This window comes from Asterias rubens, chromosome 8 (genome assembly GCF_902459465.1).
Source record: "Asterias rubens chromosome 8, eAstRub1.3, whole genome shotgun sequence".
Taxonomy (NCBI): Eukaryota; Metazoa; Echinodermata; class Asteroidea; order Forcipulatida; family Asteriidae; genus Asterias; species Asterias rubens.
Window position 1 is genome coordinate 15625244 of NC_047069.1, and position 22090 is coordinate 15647333.

General features: G+C 38.0%; 1 protein-coding gene across 1 annotated transcript; it reads left to right on the forward strand.

The window, feature by feature from the left end:
* Positions 1-75: 75 nt before the first annotated feature.
* On the forward strand, positions 76-15504 carry LOC117293510 (F-box only protein 8-like). Its single transcript, XM_033775857.1, has 6 exons — positions 76-484; positions 5562-6188; positions 7767-7893; positions 9900-10018; positions 10601-10785; positions 13695-15504. The coding sequence occupies exons 2-6, from the start codon at positions 5965-5967 to the stop codon at positions 13889-13891; spliced, it is 852 nt and encodes a 283-aa protein (XP_033631748.1). The 5' UTR covers positions 76-484; positions 5562-5964; the 3' UTR covers positions 13892-15504.
* The last annotated feature ends 6586 nt before the right edge of the window (positions 15505-22090 follow it).

A 22090-nucleotide genomic window follows, 5' to 3' on the forward strand; every position in this document is an offset into this window, starting at 1 on the left:
GCTATTTTTCTACGGAGAAGTTTAACCAATAAAACAGGCCGTTGTTAAAAAGTAGGCCGGTATAAGTCCAGAAGTGGTTAACATTCCGAAGAGCCTTTTAAATGCATCACTTGTATGCAATTTCAGCTGTCGGATTCTTTTGAGGGCTTGTCTTTGAAGATTCCATTGTTTGAAGTTGTTTGATGCATTTGTAACCTTTCACCTCCACGTCATTTGCATAGTGTCATTCGTGAATCGTGTTTACGTTTGCGTAGTCTGGTATCGGTCTCCCCTCTGTGCACGTTGTACAGTGGCTGTGCAAGTACATACCAGACATTGAATAGTTTGTTATTTTGGCAATGCCAATGTTTTGTGTGTCGCCCACAACAAGATAATGTTTCTTTTATGTTTAATCTCTTAAATTAATTGCACATTTAAAAGCAATGCAAGCTAGCAGTGATCACCCAAGCTGTACTGCAACACCCGCTTGAAGATGGCGTGAATTGTAAGTAAGACCTTTTTTAAACTGAATTTCTAACGTTGTTTTGCCTATTTGATTTTTAATTAAAGTTGCAGCAGGTGATATTTTCATTGAAAGTGACATTTTTCACTTCAGTCTTTCAGAACATAACTGTTCAGTCATTTATACAACATGAAATGTTTTGATTTTATTTATTTGTCAACATTTCTGAGAATGTATATATATATATATATATATGGGGTAACACTTCTTCTCAGGTAAGAAAAACATTCATTGGAATTGGAGGTAATTAAGGGCGAATAAATTGGTTGCGACGTGCGGATTATTCGTTGTGTTACCTCCATGGTTTCACTCTGTGTTTATGTACTTGTCAATTTGATTGGAAACATTTAGGTCACTAGGCCTCCAATAATCAAACCAATGGCCTACGCCATAAACCATGCATGTTGGTACTTTTTACAGTGCGTTTTTTGTGTCATTCTTGTGTTATAGTACATACTAAGTTGCTATAGACCTCACAATCAATAACATACATGTACAAAACACCCTTTTCTTGTAAAAACATGGAATGTTCAATTCAACTTGACTTCACCTCGTTACTTACGGACTGTGAAAGAGTTAGCTTTGTTTCAACCCAAGGAGTAGGACACAATGTGCCCCTGGTGACAGTTTATTTAGGTTTATAGCCCAAATCACTGGACACTATTGGTAATTGTCAAAGACCAGTCTTCGTCTCACTTGGTGTAACTCAACCCCCTCAACATATGCATACAATAACAAACCTGTGAAAATTTGAGCTCAATTGGTCATTGAAGTTGTGAGATAATAATGAAAGAAGAAAAAAACTCCCTTGTCACACACCTTGTGTGCTTTCAGATGCTTGACTTTGAGACCTCAAATTCTAAAATTAAAGTCTTGAAATCAAATTTATGGAAAATTACTTCTTTCTTTAAAGCTACGTTATTTCAGAGGGAGCTGTTTCTCACAATGTTTTATACTATAACAGCTCTCCATTGCTTGTTACCAAGTTAAGTTTTCTGATAACAATTATTTTGAGTAACTACCAATAGTGTCCCTTTAAGTTGCCCCTCATCAAAAATCTAAAAATCTTTCTTTCAACTCAGGAAAATGTTCTCACCATTGCACTCTGAATAAACATTTGTTATTTGTATACTGCATTGTTGCACTGCTACGGGGTACCATGGAGAAAGGAGATTTTGTACAAATCTCTCAGCCCCATTACTCCCATTAGTGCCAGTATGCTGCCGGTATAATGTCCAGCGTCTGGAACATGAACCTACGGTCCACATGTTACTGCCCCCATGTTTATCTAGATAGATTTTATGATGGACTAATTTTAGACATAAATATTGAATTTGATGTTAAGTTTGCATCAGGGATGAAGAATATTAATTTTGGTTTTTACCCTTATACCATTGTGTGTTAGCACTGTATACTCGGTACTTTCCCAAGTTCTATGGGAAAAAAGCTGCAATTGGCAATCTTGATGGCTAGTTGGTAAGAGCTCTAGAATGGCAAAGTTAGTGGGTTCGAATTTCACCCAAGTAATATGATTTGTTTTTCACAGAACTTGGGAAAGCACTGTAAGGGTAAACAAAATTAAAGTTAATGAATATTTGTCACCGTGGTCAAGTGTTTAGACTGCAGGACTTGCAATCACATGGTTGTGGGTTAGAACCCCCCCCCCCTCCAGCTTACCGCTGGTTTCACAATGACTAGAATAAATATTGTCGTCTAGTTACTGAATCTCTTTGTATGAGAGAGATTGGCTGTTGCCAGCTTGGTGTTTATATCCCTTTGTGGGAGTTTGCCGAGTTCCCTTGATGGGAAGATAATTCAAACAAACAGACAAACAAACAAACAAACAAACAAACAAACGAACAAACGAACTAGTATGGAGCTGTCTGACCCTCATGTCTTTTCCTTAAAAAGGCAAAACTTCATAACTTGTAGCAGGGCTGAAAAATAACATTGGACCGAGTCCTTGGGCGTAGGTTTTTAGAATTTGTTGGGCTAGTAATCTTGGGTCGAGAACGGTTGTCAAATACTTTTGAAAAAGAAAACCTCACATCATGTTTAATTTTAAAACTTCAATTTTTTATATCTAATCGATGGGGTAGTTCAGACCTAACTGTTTCACAGGGGCCATTCATTGTCAGTGTTTTTACAAAGAATTTCCCAAAATTTCTCAACTGTGTTTTTAAAAGAAATAACTGAAAATCAAAACTTTATTTTTGTTTAAAAAAGAAAGTACTGACTGTATTAACAAACGGAAAAGGAGAAGACTAAAGAACAATTTGTTCAATGTGTTATTGTTCAACAACTGAAAACCTGATAAACTGCTCATTTGTAACAGTGTATCGATATGAAATAATAACATTTTAGCTGCAAACATCAAAGACAGAAGAGAAAGCACTTTTTGTAATAATTCTCAACTCTTCAAGGAAACAAACCAAGTAAAAATCATTTCAACAAATGTTATTGTTGGCAAATTATATAGTTTGATTCGTGTTGACTTTAAACTAAAAAGAGACTGAAAGAAAACAAGCAATTTCTTTTAAACGATATTAACAACCTGACAAAATAGAATTGTAAAATTCATTCCAAATAATATTGCGGCCAAGTTATAAAATTTAATAAGGAAATGGACAAAACCGAAGTGTAAAATTCACTCAAAATAATATTGTGGTGAAATTAAACGTACAGGAATCTTGTTGATTTTAAATTGAATTCGCTGTGGCCATGTTTAGTTCACATCCTTGGTAAAACTCGAACGAGGATGCGAGAATCGTGAAGCGAGTTCGGGGTATTTATTACCGCCCAAGGCACTCTTTTGAGGTTTGGTCGGCCAGACATTTACGCTGTCAATTACGGCTGATCGAGTCTCTGAAAATGCAATCATAATGTCAAAGTTGTGCGTGCCGAGATGAAAGGGAACGTGTAGCACAATTCATTGATTAAATTTGTCAGTGTCCTGGTGGATCTGATTTTTTGGGTGATATTTGGGAAAAAGTATTTGATCAAAATTTGTGTTTTCTGAAGGTAATTTCTTTTTTTAAAGAGGAGAGTGCATTTTGGTGATTGTATTAATAAAATACTGTTTTATTCAAGACATGAATGATTAGGAGACTGGTGAAAAAAACATACTAAATAATTTAATAAATAGTAAATTTAGTTTTCTTTTAAAGGTGGCAAAGATAAAAACATTGTTTCATATTAGTGTGAATGCTTGCTGATACTAGAAGAAAAACAATTCTGAGAAAAATTTCTACTGTGAAATTCAAGAAAACTTAGTCCGTAATTTTTTTTATTATAAAAATACCAGGTGCTTTTTGACAGTGTATTTACATGATGCTGAAGATAATGCATGGTTTTCACAGATTTGTTATACGAATAATAATAGTGGCTTCTTATATAGGGCTCAGGTCCGTCACGCCGGTGACGCTCATGGCGCTTCAACATCATTACCCCTGGTCACTGGGCCTTAAACCATTCCTTAAACCATCTCAGCTCCCTGTGGAGTATGCAGCCTGTGCCGCCAAATATGTAGCGCACTAAGCTTATCAATCACAACAAACAACTCTGCCCTCACAGGTACCCATTGACCCATGGGTGGAGTGAAGCAGTTATTGTAAAGTATCTTGCTCAAGGACACAAGTGTCACGATCAGGATTCGAACCCACACTCTGCTGAACAGAAACAGCCATGGTGGATCACACAAAACATGAACAAAGCCATTGAGTTTTTTGTCAGCTCTATCAATCTTGTATTTAGCTCTGAGGGATTGATCACACAAAACATGAACGCTGTCTGCAACTATTTTGTCAGCCTAACATGTAGGCCTACTACATGAAGTCCTGTATACATTTAGTGGATTTTGAGGTCGACAAAAAGTCTTTGTGCTCTGTAAATGATTTGTTGGCCCATATTAGAATGATACTTTCTATGTTTTATGATTACTGATTACTGATTTCATTTTAGCATTGAGTTAAATGAGATCCCTTCGGTTAAAGCCATTGGACCCTTTCGGTAAACAGTGTTGTCCAAGGCCCACACTTTGTGTACCACAACTTCTATATCAAATAACAAACCTGTAAAAATTTAGGCTCAATCGGTCAACGGAGTCGGGAGAAAACAACAGAAAAACCCACCCTTGTTTCCGCGTGTTTTGCCGTGTCATGACATGTGTTTAAAATAAATCCGTAATTCTCGTTAACGAGAATTTATATTGTTTTGCTGTTTTCTCAAAAAGTAAAGCATTTCATGGAATAATATTTCAAGAGAAGTCTTTCACCGTTGCCTTCTGTAAACCCTGTAAGTTTTTTGTAAATCTGTGAATTTCTTTTTCTTTTTCTGAACCGAAAGGGTCCAATGGCTTTAATACCCAGGTTTGTTGTTTAAAAAAAAAGTAGACTGGGGAAACATTATTTTTTGAAATCTCTTTTTTTTTGAGGATAACAAAAATTCATCATTTAATTTGAGTCTGAACTCTTATTAATCTTGCAGCCAATGTTAAAGGGTCTATATAACTGTTGTAGCAGAAAAAACAATATGTCCACAGATTTACACTAAACTTACACAGTTTGAAGATAATGATAGTGGAAAGTTTCTCTGTAAATACTACGTGCTGAGGTGCTGTAGTTTTTGGGAAATGAGTAAAACAATATTATGAAAATAATTTTCGTCTCATGAGACGAAAATTATTTTAATCATTTACAAAAGTATTTCCAGGACATTGTTTTACTCATTTCTCCAAAACTACAGCACCTCAGTAAGTAAGATTTGAAGGGAAGCTTTCCACTATCATTATCTTCAAACCCTGTAAGTTTAAAGGCAGCAACTTCGCTGACCGATTAAGCTCAAATTTTCACAGGTTAGCTATTTTATGCATATGTTGAGATACACCAACTGTGAAGGCTAGTCTTTGACAATTACCAACAGTGTCCACTGCCTTTAATGTAAATCTATGGACATTTTGAAAAAGTACCCAAATCCTTTAACATAATTTACACAATTATAAATCCATTCAATCAATTAATAATGTACCAATCCATGCATTTTTCTTTCCTTCTTTTTACAGGCAATTAATTAAGTCCAGCTGAGCTATCGGAACGTTCATTCCTTGACTACCTGGGACCTTTTCAGCTCAAAGGCTGCTCTGTATGTAAATGAACCACTGAATGATCTGAATGTACAGTCAGGTAACAGCTGTCATTGACAGTCATAATGTCACTCATTTCTTCATGGACTGGTTTGGAAATAAGAATCTTCTAAGATGGTGTGTAGGGGAAGACATTGGCCAAAGGTACATCGATAGTAACGTCATGTGATCAACACATCGTCAGTTTGTAATGTTCATCTTAGATGACATGATTTGACGTTATCATCCATTGACGTTTATTAAAATAAAATTGTAAACCCTGTCGAGGTTTCGTAAAAAGACAGAACGTCTGTTGGACCTGCCAGACATTCAAAACTTTACAATGGGCCAGTCACTGCGTAGACAACGAAGACCACGGAGTTACAACAGGGTAACGCGATTGCCAAGTATCTTTGATCCCAAGGAAAAGTTGCCGGATCTGACAGAAATGCCAGCCGAACTTGCGTACATGGTGTTGTCAAACTTGAACGCTGAAGACTTGTGTTTGGCGATGTGTGTGAATCACTTATGGAGTGAGCTGTCAAGGGACGATCTTCTTTGGCAGGGGTGAGTTTTATAAGATTAAGCGACTTCAATTTTGAAATGACAGGAGTGTTCAAATCCCTAGCTGCACATTGTGGATCAGTGATTCATACATTTCACCTGGTGTATGAAGGACCCGTAAGTTAAAGGTGGGGTCATAGATTGGGTTCTTTGCCAAGGTAATTTGTTTTCAAGGTAATTTCTTATTTGTAGGTTAAGTTATAATCAAGAAAGATACAATGTGCATGTTTTAGGTGAATACAGTGTCTACTGGCTGAGAAAACGGCTAAAAACTGTCAATGTATTTTCTCAAGTTGACTCAATCCATGTGTAGTGAGGTGATAGCGGGTACCAACCTCATCTCTGGCCGAAGCATTCACTAACGGACACCAAGCCATAGAAATCTGATAAAGAATTCTGGCATGAATTGTTTCTTAGGTCCAAGTATTTTGGGTCAAGAATTCTCCACAACTCAACTTTGAAGAGAATCCTTTCTCAAAATGTATACTTTTAACAGCTGTAGTCCAGCCCACCAAGTAAAGGTGTTATGGTATTTGTGAGTATTTACCAAGCTTTGACCCTTAACACCCTGAGTGTGCCGGGCCTGGAATTTCATCTTTGAGTGGGTAAGGCCTTTCGTAATTTGCAAATTGAGGTGTCATGGCCGTGAGCATCGAATTCAATTTCTGATGGCGAAGTCATCAGGGTATGGGTTCGAATCCCGGTCATGACACTTGTGTCAAGACAATTAACTTCTCTTTACCCAGGGGTAAATGGGTACCTTGGAGGGCAGAGCTGGTTCATGTGATTGATTTAGCTTAGTGTGCTTACATGTAGCTTACATTGTATGTAGCTATTTGGCAGCACAGGCCGGTAACGTTAATATAGGCCCGATACTACAAAGTGAGCTAAATGTAAGATGGTTTAAAGCCATTGGACACTTTCGGTAAACAGTATTGTCCAAGGCCCACACTTTGTGTATCACAACTTCTATATGTAATAACAAACCTGTGAAAATTTAGGCTCAATTGGTCATCGGAGTCGGGAGAAAATAACGGGAAAACCCACCCTTGTTTCCGCTTGTTTCGCCGTGTCATGACATGTGTTTAAACTAAATCCATAATTCTCGATATCAAGAATTGATTTTGTTTTAATGTTTTCTCAAAAAGTAAAGCATTTCATGGAATAATATTTCAAGAGAAGTCTTTCACCATTACCTTCTGTAAACCCTGAAAGTTATTTGTAAATCTGTGAACTTTTAATTTTTTTTCTGTACCGAAAGTGTCCAATTGCTTTTAAGAAATTAAATAAATGGCCCAGTGACCAGGGGTAAAAATGTACGAGCGCCATGAGCAACACTGAATGTTGAATTTGAGGGCCATATAAGAAGTTACTATTATTAATATTACTATAAAAATGCACTTCCTTTGGAAAAAGTCTCTGGGAAACTTTTAAAGGGGCATCAAGGCCAAGAGTAAAGACCATGGCAACAGAGGGCATGATGGCCCTCGTCGGTTTTTAAATCCCAGCCTGACAATGTGTGGCAAACAACGATTAATCTGAAACTGTTTATCCTCTGTGTGTGTGTAAACCTTCTCCCAGGTTATGCCGAGGTACATGGCGCTATGTATCCTGCTATGACAGGGAGTTGGAGCATGGTGTGACCTTCATGGATTTGTATCTGAAGCTTGATGAAGGAACGCTGACATTCAACGCTGATGCCCAAATGGTGAATGAACTGTCATAAATGTGTCTCTTTTAGTGTAGCCACACCAACCCCTTATCCAACCATTCCTACCCTCATCTCACATTCCCATATTGACCCCTTGCACGCGTGTCACACGCGGCGACTGACGTCACGCTTCCATGTTGGTGGGCAAGTTAGGTTATACGTGTAACTAACGCCGCGTCGCCTAAAACGCGCACTTCACTGCATAACACACAGCATAGTCAATGCATAGAGTTATATATGAAAACGCACCGTGAAATTGCCCACCAGTATGGCGCATTCAAGATTTTTTTGATGATGACGTCAGGTGAAATGGGTCAATAGGGAGGTTTATTCAACCCGACCCAACTCCCTTCTTATCTTTCTTCAGGTATGATATTCTTCCTACTTAATCTGATTTCTGATTTTTGTTTTGCCCTCTGAAATTTTGTTTAACTTAGTGCGGTGGACTCAGTTTTGTAATTTTACAGGAAGTGGGTTAGAATCCTGGCCTGGTCACTTGTATCCTTGAGCAAGTCACTTTATCATATTTGCTTCCCTCCACCCAGGAGTACAAATGGGTACCAGTGAGTGCTTTAGATGGACTGGCATCCTGTCCAGGGGGAATACAAATATTCTTAGTCCTTTAATGCCAAGGAAACTGAGTACAAGCCCGGCCTGATGAGCCATGGTTTGGGACCGACTTGACTTTAATATGGGAATAGATGCAATGTTTCTTTAAGATGATTGACTTGGCAAGATCGACATAAAAGAAGGTGTTCCCCCTTGCCTTCTTTTGATGGGGAGCAGTGATCAGGTGATGACAATGACACAGTTATTGCTAGTGACAGTTCCTTTCCCTTTGTGTGTGATTAATCACAATTCAGCTGAATATGATCAGAGTGGGACTCATGATGGAAATGTACACAAAAGAGAAAAAGCATAAGACATGAAGAGGCTGTGTGGAGAGGTTTTAACCTTATACTTCTAAGCGATGGTGACATTTTAATGGGAATAGTGTCTTTGTGGTGAAAAGGACCGATACGATCTCTGTTTACATTGAGAACTTAACTCTAAATCTCAGGTGAAATCCCTACTAAATGATGGGAGGTTGTCTATCAGAGTTGGCTTGAAATGTTCCTTATAAGACATACTGATAAGATTTTAAACATACTGAGAAGACGTGGTAAGCTTGGGTGACTAATGTTTCGAAGTCACGACGTGATTGCTTCGATTACATGTAGCTTCCCTGGGTCGACCACAGTCTGCCCCCGGTACATTCGATTAGCTTTGACGTCATTCCAGGGGCTCACCCGGGTCAGCCCCAAGTACCCTGCTTGTGGAACGGGTCACTTGGGGCTGGCCAGAGGTGCATGACGTCACAACAGGAGGGCGAGTGATCGTTCAAATAGCTCTTGCCAGAGGCTCACACAAGTGAGCACTGCGGGGTCGACACAGGGAAGCACCCTCAATTCGCGACTACTGTTTTTCAACTACTTGCTTAATCGTGCCGCTGTAACTACTTAAAAAAAAAAACCTTCCTGCTTAGTCAACAAATAGTGTCACCCCTGACCATTCATGACAATATAATTTACAGTATACAAAACACAGTCAGACATCAGTGACACTATCCTTCAATCCTTTCTGCATGAACTTTACTATTGCACTTGTGGCAAACATGCCGTAATGCATCTATGGAATTACAATTAGTCGCAAGTAGTTTCAAAGTACTAAATTTCACTAGTCGCTCAGTCCTAGACGTAAGACATTCTGAGAAGGCGTATTTACTATATTAAAGACATGCTGAGAAGACATAATATAAGTTTTCAGATTACACTTTTCTCAAATTAATATGACTTCATTTAGAGGGAAAATGTTTCACCGAAAAATGGTTCATGTATGAACTTCATGTTCAGTTTGCCTTAAGCTTTAAATTAAACAATGATGTTTTTATCCTTGCCAATCCTGTATTACACCTTTAAATGTTCTCCGATATGTTACTTATATTTTTGTTTTATTTTCCCCAGGGTGTGGAATACTTCATACGTCATGCTCTCATTGATGACACACCTCTTGCCCTTGCTAAATTCATTCACAACACTAATAAGCTAGACAGGTTTCAAGTCAGGCAGCTTCTTACCAAAAGGTGAGTCCGATGTCATGTTTTGCTGGGAGTTTATTTTCTTAAACATACAGCAGGGAGGGAATGATTTCATCTACCACTTTGGAACATTTTTGATAAAGGGTCTGGGTACTTTTTGTACACAAAACACAATGTCCACAGAATTACATTTAACTCACGCAGTTTGAGAATAATGATGGTAGAAAGCTTCTCTTATAATATTACTTGCTGAGGTGCTGGAGTTATTTTTAGAAATGAGTAAAACAAGCCACAAGAAATAATTTTTTTCCCTAAAAACAAAAACTATTTTAGTATGGAAAACGTATTTTTCATGACATTGTTTTACTCATTTCTCAAATTTATATCACCTCAGCTAGTAATATTTGAAGTTTAGCTTTCAACTATCAATATCTTCAAACGGTGTAAGTTTAGTGTAAATCTGTGGACATTGTGTTCTGTGTTACAAAAATTACCCAAATCCTGGACACTACTGGTAATTACTCAAAAGAATTGTAAGCAATAAAAATCTTACTTCATCTACTCCTTCATTCCTTCTTGTGGAAGAGTCTAGTCAAGGTCTTTACAAAATTTCCTTTCATTTCCCAGGCAAGATATTCTTCAAGAGCTTGTGTACCTTGACGACTACAAGAAAAAGTTGCTCCCCAACGCTCTCAGAACCTTCTTCTCCAATATTCAGTCCCCGGGTGAGAATGGACACCAGCTACAACGACTTCTGGAGATCTTTGCCGAGAGGTTCGTCAGTTGTAATCCTGACTGTGGACTGTCTAAAGGTAAACAGACATGTTGTGACTGCTTGTTACTCTGAAAGTGACCATCTTGTAGGACAGGCCACATGCGCGTGTTAACGCGTACATCAATGAAGCATGCAGCATGCAGCGTTCCCGGTTTGATTTCTTCAGCACACGCATGCACACATACACGCACACGCTTACAGCTGCCATGTTGTAGGGCAGGTATTTGATTGGTGACGCCATACTCGTTATGGTCTATGGGGGGGCTTCAGGGTCAAATTCTTTTCTGTGAATTCCACTCATTTTGCAACCACACTCTAAACCAATGTAAAATTGCACTGTGTTTTGATAAGTTTGGATTGTAGACCCATTTGGTTTTGTTTTATATTCACTGTTTAAATTGCCAGTGTCAGATAAAATGACATTTACATTATTTTAATGCGAGGAAAAAGGACTTCTAAACAATTTTTTTAATGACCTGACTTTAGTGTTAACACAAATGCACTGTCTGCGTGTAAATGGAAAACGTTTTTTAAAACATTGAAAATATCGCATTAGAACTTATCAAAAGGAAGATTTCACTTTAGAATCCGGGCGGCACTGACAATCCCAATCCCCACCCCACCCCAAAAAACTTGAATGATTTGAGTAGCGTCGGGCAAGTCAAAACCCTTTCTCACTAGCCTGCTGGGCGAGTCAAATAGTTGTTCCTTTTCACATATTAAAGCGGGTACAGTGGCAAAATCCAAAAGAAAACTTTTACTAAAGCTTTTAAAATAGTAAGTTTGACAGGACTAGATATTTGCACTCTCAACAGTATTTTTAAAGTTGTAGTTTGAAGGTCTTACTGTCCTTGATGTATTAGACGTCCCTGGTAGTAGGGTGTTCCAGTCTTTAAAAACTGTTTTGGGTATGAATGAATATCCCCCTTGAAGTGATACAAATCTGTTTGAGAGCGCCCTCACGCAGTCAAAAATACGGAGCATTGGGCACCCAAACAACTCATTCCAAAACAACTCAAGTAGCTTTTTTTTTCTGAACCCCCTGACAAGAGTATCATGTCCACCTAGTCTATTAATAGATAACTTTGATCAACAGGTAAACAATTTGTGAACACTTGGTGGCAGCAGACAGTCAAGTCCATTTATAGCTTTCAAAGTTCATCTGGTCTGTGATCTAATTCCAGGTATCCCTCGTCTTGTTGGACTGACTTATCTCATAAACACGACTGGGAAATTAGAGCAGAGTTTTTGTTTATCTCTCAATAACAAAAACCTCAAACCGGCAGAGGGAAAAATTCCAGAGTCCAGTAGTCGGGACGTGGTCAGGTGACTGATTTACGAGGGGGGAGCAGGTCGTATGTCAAAGAGTAACTATCTGACCAGGGATTTGATTGAGTTTCCTCCGAGTTGACCTTGTCAGACGGGCTAATCAATGTTGCCAGTTGACCTACAACTGCCCGGTTCATAACACAACCACATCATCAACCTAGACAAGGGGGAAGTCGATGAGGGTGTCAGTCTGTTACATGCCACACCACCACGAGAGGGAGGGGGGCAACGGAAACGGTGTGGCAGGGGGAGGAAAGGGACATTTCTTTATAGCTTCATGATTGATGGGTTTGAAAACTTTTAAGAGGCTGACTTTCTTTTCGTAGAATAACCTACATCTACAAATTGACTGCATGTATTTTCAAAGGCAGTGGACACTATTGGTAATTACTCAAAATAATTATTGCCATAAAACCTTTCTTGGTGATGAGTAATGGGGAGAGGTTGATTGTATAAAACATTGTGAGAAACGGCTCCCTCTGAAGTCCCATAGTTTGCGAGAAAGAAGTAATTTTCCACGAATTTGATTTTGAGACCTCAGATTTAGAACTTGAGGTCTCGAAATCAACCATCTAATCGCACACAACTTCGTGTGACAAGGGTTATTTTTCTTTCATTATTATCTCGCAACTTCGATGACCGATTGAGCTCAAATTTTCGCAGGTTTGTTATTTTGTGCATTATGTTGAGATACACCAACTGTGAAGGCTAGTCTTTGACAATTACCAATAGTGTCCAGTGTCTTTAAGTTATATTACCAATATGAGTAACTTGGAGGACTAGGTGGGGGGTTACAACATACTACAAATGTTTCTATTGTTTACGTAGTTCTGAGCATGGACACATTTCCTAGAACAATGGGTGAACCCGAGAAGTCTGCTGCCACCTAGTGTCCCCAGAAGTCTCCCATTCTTTTTCTGGTCCTTCGCTCGTCCCCAGCGTCCAGGGTCTATCCATAACTGCTTGGATGGGCTAATCAGCTGGCACAGATGCATGTTCAGGAAGTACGTCATGCGTTCAGTGCATAGCAGTGTGAGCATGATGCATGATGGGACTGAGCATTTTCGGGATATACCAATGAGCGTGCTTGATATGTTTGCCCATCCCAGCGCCTTTGGTTAAGCAAGGCGCTGGGGACGAGTGAATTCTGGTCGGTGGTCTTTCAGATAAAGACAAGCACTGGTCTTACAGGCCTTGATACAAAGATTTCATTGAATAAACTTGCAGTGACAAAAGCTTTCCATACCTGTGGTACAATTGGTCCGCGATGATGAGTTTGATGTCAGCTTGCACTTTCAATCATCTGCCAAAGTGTTTTTCAAGGGACAGTGTTGCATGAAAACCATTCAAAGTTTGAGAAACACACAGACGTGAAAGAGTAAAATAACTAATTAAAAGATAAGACAAATGTTACGGCAAACAGCAAATGTTTTGCTGACCCCAAAATTAGGGCAAATAGTTGCATATAGTTGAGGGCGCACTTTGAAAATAAAACAATGACCTCTGAACTTTATATGTAAATTTTCTCCTTTTTCCAACTGGTATCTGCATCCTCTGCTACTCCCTGATCCTCTTCTGAACTCTGAACTTTATATGTAACTTTTCTCCTGTTACCAGATGGTATCTGCATCCTGTGCTACTCGCTGATCCTCCTCTCCGTAGACCTGACAAGCCCCCACGTCAAGAACAAGATGTCGAAACGAGAATTCATCCGTAACGTCCGCAACGCCACGCGGGAAGCCAACGATGAGCTTTCGGGTCATCTCTATGACAACATCTATCTAGTGGGTCACATCGCACCGCAGAGGTGGTAGCCTTGCGGACAGGAGGTCAGAGGTATTGCTAAGTATTGATTTTATTGTCTGTAATAATAGACTAGTGGTACACTCAAAGTTAGTACACTTTACACTCTTAACTAGCTTGTTATTCTGCTGCTTATCACAATTTGTTCTTACTGTCTTAATAATGGAACCAAATCTTAATGAGAGCAAAAATTAGAAAGATACGGGATTTGAGGCATTGCATGGTGAGGTACTGTATCAATATATATTTGGTTTGCGGTAACACAATGTATGTATATATTTACTAATTTTTTTTGAGACAATGACTAGAGCAGGCTTGTCGAAATGTTGAGACCAACTGAACATAATCCTCGGTAGTGAAGATAATCTTGAACTTCCCTTGATTCACTAAAGCAAAAGTAGTAGATTTTTCTACGTTCCACCCAGGTAGTAGTTTAAAAGCAAGCCGTTCTTTTAACAACTGATAAGTATCCCGAGTTCTCAAAATCTATTCCACGATAGACGAATATAAAGCTAGACAAGTTCTCAAAAGAACCAAGACTACCGAGAAAGTGGGTACACACATGGTGTTACTACAAACCAAGTATTAATTAGAATGATGTAAGTAATCAAAGAAAAGGTAAATGTGGAGACCATACTGGTCAATTGTTTCAATGAGAAAGAGAGTTTGGTGAGACTTTTAAACTGAATACGATTCAAAAACGGCTTGAATGAACTAATGACGTTTTTTTGTCACCAACTTTATTACCTGAGGATCCAATCTAACAAAATGAGCTGAAGCATTCAGCAGAAATAAAAAACTTGTGTCCGCTCCTTGTGGATTTTGAGGATGAGCACTTTTAGATAATCGAATGAAAATGTGTGATTTACAAATGTGTTGAAATAGTTTTATTCTACAAAATTATGGCTGGGGAAAATCAAATTGGGCTCTGGTGTTACGCATACCTTAAGGTCATTCAGGTATTTTTGTAAGGCTATTTAATGCTGTTGCACCTATCTTTGTAAAAACAAATGGCAAGAGGTCTTTGACAACACAGAGCAAGAGTTCTTTGACAATACAGAAAGAAAATATTCCCCATTGATGAGTACCCTCAACCCCGACAAGAAATTCTAGAGATTTCTCTTGCTAGTCCTTAAATCAAATGTTGGGAAATGATGTTCAGTCTCACACTGTCTTGTCATTCATCCTGTTTATTTAGCACGGCTGAAGGAGGCACTTGTAATGTATCAAAATGTCACGGAATAAAATCGTATATACCCCGTGAAATTTACGTCCTCATGGACTTTCCTGTTGCAAAATAAATTCAAGGGTTGGGTTAGAATTTATGACGTGATTGGACTTTAGGTATCTTTATCAACAATCATTTGTGGACAGGTCGAAAATAAATCCTGCCATATATTCAATTGTTTGGAAACAGTGCAGAGTGTGTTGTAATTGATGGTCTTCTGGCACGTGTACAGAGCTTGTAGTGTTTATTATTAAACTCGTGGAGAATTACTTGTTTTGCTGGACATGTGGGGACGGTTTGTTTCACTGACAATGTCTCTTTGACAAAACTTAGTTTTTGAGATGATTTTCAGGAAAGTCTCTGGATAGGTCTCCTTTTAATGGCGGGAATGGATGGAAAAACTGACGATGGTTTTGAGGTTTTGTTTTCAGGCTGATTTGCTCATGTTTTGTTAAAACAGAAAGTGTGTTTGAGGCTCTTTTATGGGTTGTTCTTTGCTCCTTTTATGTTCATGTTGGGACACGGCACTTTGTAAACCCATTTCATAGTGCTATGTAAAAGGAGTAGGTCGCATACTTCAAACGTAGTACCTTGCAGGAAAAATACTGAATGTTGAAGCGCCTTGAGTGATGTAGAGGGTGGGTTTGCTGAGGTTTGTTTTAGGCAAAGCATTGTTTCTGTTACGGCCGAGTCACACTGCAGCGATAACGAAAACGATAACGATCACGACGCAAAGAGAACACATTCTATTGGTTGAATTGCTCCCCGCAGAATACACACACGCTCATTTAACCAATAGAATGCGTTCTCCTTGATTCTCGTTATTGTTATCGTTCTCGTTATCGCTGCAGTGGGACTGGGCCTTTATGGTCACACACAGAGAGTGTCCACACACAGAGAGTGTGTTTGAGGTTCTGTTGTAGGCCTTCACAGGCTGGAGTAGAACCTGAAACCATCCTCATTCTAGAGCAAAATATCCTTACCACGAGACCACCCACATAGGTGACATTAGACCAGGGGCCAATTTCATAGAGCTGCTCAAGTAAAAAAATTGCTTAAGCACGAAAACAGCTCGCTTATTTTACACATGTTACTAGCCCAAATTTAGTATTTAGCTGTTGTTTACTTTGAGTGGAGTCTTGGCCGGTAATCTGATTTTACTAAGCAAGTATTTTTTTTGCTTAAGCAAAATTTTGTGCTTAAACAGCTCTATGAAATTGGGCCCTGCTTGTTTCCTTTATAACCATCCAGCAAACAAAACTAACAATTATTATTTTGGGCAAAAATCTGCCTGACTATCAAGGCGCTAAATGTATACTGCCAGTGGATGGAAGGGGGACATTTTGTTGGTAGGCAAGATTTTCATTTCAACCCAACTTTGATTACCCTGGCCTTTGTACTGTTCAGTGCTACTCTAAAAGGGAAATGTAATCATTATATCAAAAACAAGGGGCAAGGAAAATAAAGTAAACAAATTACCCCAAAAATTAAAAATTGGTTCCTTCAAATGTGTTTTCCCAATGAAATCAAAATAAATTTGTGGCCAATAAAGCATTTCTACATATTTGTAATAAATACATATACAAATATTACACATTTTCAATTTGACAGCTGAGATACAATTGATAAAAATATTTATAATTTCAGTCTTTATTACAACTTGTTCTTTAAAAATACCTAGTAACATCTTTTTTCATTCTACTTTCCCAATAATGTGGATAGACAAAGAGTGTTAGAAAAAAGTACAAATTGTAAAAATATAAATGTATTGCCAATAATTTTGGCAACTGTATTTTGTGTTCATAAAATGAAAGTTATTGTGTTGAATGATTTAACACATTGTACATAGTTATATGGTGTTGCAACTTAATCATCGACAAAAATATGCACAGAGAGTATTTGTTTTTCATTTAATTTTAATTGTAAATACATTTTGAGAGAGTTAATTCTTGTTTATGTCATTCATATGAAATATGAAAATCTTCATTTTGCTTTTAATAATATTTGTTTCTAAAAAAGAGATCACAAATAGCGACATATGTTTGGTAGATTCTGCATAAATATTGTTCATTGTTTGTTAAACATTAAAGCACATTTTGTATTAATTTGCATGTATTTCAAAAGACTGTTAAATTTGAAAACAAGGCGTTTATCACCTGATATTTTCTGCAAGGGTGAAATCTCAGTGAGTTGTCAGTACAGTGTTAAAGGCAATGGACACTATTGGTAATTACTCAAAATAATTATCATCATAAAACCTTTCTGGATTACGAGTAATGGGGAGAGGTTGATAGTATAAAACATTGTGACAAACAGCTACGTCTGAAGTGACGTAGTTTTCGAGAAAGAAGTAATTTTCCGAATTTGATTTTGAGACCTCAGATTTGGAATTTGAGGTCTCGAAATCAAACATCTGAAAGCACACAACTTCGTGTGACCATGGTGCGACAAGGGTGTTTTTTTCTTTCATTAATATCTCGTTTGTTATTTTATGCAAATGTTGAGATCACAAAGCTATATATATTGACTAGAGCGCTAACTTGCTCTGCGTTTTGAAGCCACCCTGGGCACAGACATGTTTAATTGTTGCGTGACTAGGGAATGAGTTTAATTTTAAGAGAACACACATTTCCGTGATTTTTTTACATTCGGCGTGTGCGCTTTCGTACACGACTGCCCATTTGCTTACGTAAGGCTACGAAAACCGTAAGCTCGACTTGATTGATGTACTAAAATAGTTTATGCGCCTTTTAAACATGACACTCACAGTTTGTACGCTCATCAGCAGAGTGTGCGTTCACATTTGCTGCATTTTTTGGTTCGATGACACTTAGAAAAGAACAAACGCACTATTTTGCAATGTGTAGCCCTACAATTGCCGCACAAAATTTCAAGCTTTTGTATTGGTTTGTACATAAACATGAATGCGCCCACTTGGCTTAGAAACCTTAGTGCGTGTATAACGGGTGTTAGCGCTCTAGTCAATATATATAGCTCTATGGTTGAGATACACCAAGTGAGAAGACTTGTCTTTGACAATTACCAATAAGTGTCCAGTGTCTTTAAAGGACCCTCTGAGACAACACATGCCATCCACCTTGAGTCACATCAGCTCATATTACAGATTCATTTTCTTGACTTTTTTCTTTTGACAGTCTGTTTCCTCTTACACCTTGTAACTTGATCTTTGCTCAGCCACAATCTCCCTTCTTCATGATTTATATCCCTCAAGATTTGATTTATAAATAAAATATAAAACTCGAACAATTTGGAGGAGTTTTTTCCCTTGAACTGTCTGTAAAAACCTTGCACAGGTGAGCTGTGTAACTGTATACTTTGGCTTGCTTAACAACTCCCTATTGCTTTGTTGGAATTCTTATATACACAAATCCTATGAATCCTCTATCCTTTGTCCATGTTGTGGGTCTGACCTGAAAGTATTGAGGTTTTTTACAAATCGCAGTTGATGTAACTATGTGTGATGCCTTTTACAATTTTATTTCAGGACATTACATCAGTAGACAATTAACAGGCAACCAGTTTCAGACAGTGTCTAATTAGAAATTTATTCAAACAACATGCACATTAAATGTTCACTTCTTTGTGGTGATGTAGTGATTGTGTTTTGTATGCAGTGTACATGTAGTTGGTTGTTTCCAGAAGTTGCCTGTACACTTACTGCTCTTGACAAGCCTGCTGGATTGTGTTCCCAATTGGCTCTGCCTACTAATATTGGTATACCATCCCAAAAAAAATATCCCACCCAACTGGTCCAGGCCACAAAATACTCCAGCAGACTGTGGATACGCGAGTCCACTGTACACAAGACATCCTGATAATATCAGTTTAATACAAATGGAAGAAACTCATGCACCCAATGTATGGCGGAGGTATGGCCCTAGGACTGCTATCGGTATAATCTCAACTGGCCCAACAGGGCCAAATTTCATAGAGCTGCTAAGCACAAAAATTTGCTTAGCATGAAATTCCTTCCTTGATAAAAACAGGATTTCCAACCAAATTTCCATTTGTTGGATATTGCTTGTTACTGGTATTCAGCTGTTGTTTGCTTATCCTGAAAATCATGTGGAAATATAGTTGGTAATCCTGTTTTTATCAAGGCAAAAATTTCATGCTAAGCAAATTTTTGTGCTTAGCAGCTCTCTGAAATTGGGCCCTGGTCCTTGCCACAGCAGGCTGTGGAGACCAAGTCCTCAGTACACAAGCCATGGGTTCTCCACATAATACAGCTGTACAAACAATAACAACCCATGCACTCAATACTAGCCTGGAAGATGGTATTTTGTGGTACTTTGTGGGTCAGAATGAACCCAGATTCTGGGTCACCAGGGGACCTGAGACCTGACCAGTGTACCTGACCCCAAAATGTATCAAGCTGACCAAATCTGGGTTAAAAATGGTATTTTAACTCCGGTCTTCATCAGTTTGACCAATTTCTAGTTAAATTCATCTATTAATTTGCTGATATAATTAGCTCTCTTGTATTCATTGCTCCATGCTGCTGGTAAAATGTATAACCAATTCTACAAATGTATTAAATATAACCTTCTATAAGAGAATGTGTTTTCCTGACTGTGCTGCAAACGTTCAAGTTTTCAAACATACTTTTAATTGTGTAAGTTTTGTTTCTTGTGGCTGATGGTTGAAAGGCGATAAGATAGTTGTAACTTAAGAAGGTATAATTATATGAATCTCTTGCAGATTAAAAAGTGTATTTATTTACCCTGAGAAAGTTAATTTATCTTGAAGGGTATGCACACTTTAAATAACTTCCGGGTCAGACTTTACCGGGATTCAAGGTCACAGGGAACTGACCAACTTCAGAGTTCGGGTTTAACCAGCAATCTGGTTTGACCCATTTATTGGTAAATTTTACACAGATTCACGATCATACTGACCCAGAAAGGAGTCAGGCTCCCATTTGACCCGAAATCCCAGTCAATTCTGACCCCAGAAGTTGTTAGACAGCAGAAACATATCATATCATAAAACATGAGTCACATCTTTTCTGTGAATGGTCACTTGATTACTTTAATGTTGTTTCCTTGAAAACTAAACGCAAATTATCTTATAATTTTATTCATCTTATCTTTCATTGCTATAAAACCTTTATCATGGTGCAGCCATCTTGGACTTTCCGTATTGATATCAATGTAACCATTCCGAGGCTGGATGAACAAATAGTCTGGTTCCTATTTGCAAAATGATTATTAGCATTCATGATTGTTATTGGATACAAGGAACATGACCAAGATGGAGGTAGCACGATAAAGGTCTATTGTTAAAGGGAAGGTACACGTTTGGTAATTGTCAAAGACCAGTCTTCTCACATATGCATACAATTTTTCAACATATGCATCAAATAACCAACCTGTGAAAATTTGAGCTCAATCGGTTGTAGAAGTTGCGAGATAATAATGAAAGAAAAAAACACCCTTGTCACACGAAGTTGTGTGCTTTCCGATGCTTGATTTCGAGACCTCAAGTTCTAAACTTGAGGTCTCGAAATCAAATTCGTGGAAAATTGCTTCTTTCTCGAAAACTACTTCACTTCAGAGGGAGCTGTTTCTCAATGTTTTATACTATCAACCTCTCCCCTTTACTGTTAATAAAGAAAGGTTTTGTGATGATTTTGAGTAATTACCAATAGTGTCCACTGCCTTTAATGTTCTGACAATAATATTTTGTTTCTATACATTTCTCCTCATGGAAAAAAAAAAGCAGTTGAATTTAATAATTTACCAACTTGGTTGTTTATCAAAATGTTAATGAGCAGGACTTCATTTTATTTGAATGGTTACCATGGAAATTTGATGCTGATTCTGTAAAGCACCAATCATGGGTTTTTGTAGGCGCAGAATTCCTTGGTAACCAGCGCTTTGGTGATTGAGCCCAGATTGTACAGCAGATAGCTATTTTATATTTTCTGGCACATTGTAGGTTTAAACAAATTGATGTGTGAATCAGAAATGTCTGATGCTGATGTTATTAATAAACTCAATCTTTACACAGAGAGAGAACATTGCAGAGTTGTTTGTTTTTCTTTCCACTATTTGCATGGGGGCAATTGTGTCTTTGATGATATAAGCATGGAAACTGACACACAATGAGAGTTTGTCACGAGAGTGATGGGCTAAGGCTGTAGGGGGCCATCAGAAATTTTTAATTTGGATCACAAAAATATTCAAATATTGTACTGAAAAATGTCTTTTTTCCCCAACACTATGTTACTTCAGAGGGAGCCGTTTCTCACAATGTTTTATACTACCAACAACTCTCCGTTGCTCGTTACCAAGTAAGGTAATTATTTTTAGTAATAACCAATAGACCCCAGTGCCTTTAACCTATATATATTTTGTTTTAAAGACACTGGACACTATTGGTCATTGTCAAAGACCATTCCTCTCACTTGGTGCACCTCTACATATGCATAAAATAACAAACCTGTGAAAATTTGAGCTCAATCGGTCGTCGAAGTTGCGAGATATTAATGAAAGAAAAAACACCCTTGTCACACGAAGTTGTGTGCTTTCAGATGCTTGATTTCGAGACCTCAAATTCTAAATTATGAGGTCTCAAAATCAAATTCGTGGAAAATTACTTCTTTCTCAAAAACTACTTCACTTAAGAGGGAGCCGTTGCTCACAATGTTTTATACTATCAACCTTTCCCCATTACTCGTTACCAAGAAAGGTTTTATGTTTATAATTATTTGGGCCAATTTTCGCAGAGAATGTTGCTTAAAAGTTTCCACCAAAGCAAACAAAAGCAGGGTACCAGTCACAGATTATACATGTGACATGATGGCTGGTAACCTTATTATGATAAACATAGCTTAGTGACGACTTTCTTACTTGTCTTTGCGGGAGTGCATGAACTTTAATTAACACTGGGGATCTTTTAGCAAGCACAACAGAAAACTTTTTTTCTTTTTACAAATTGCTTCGATTTGTCATAAGTT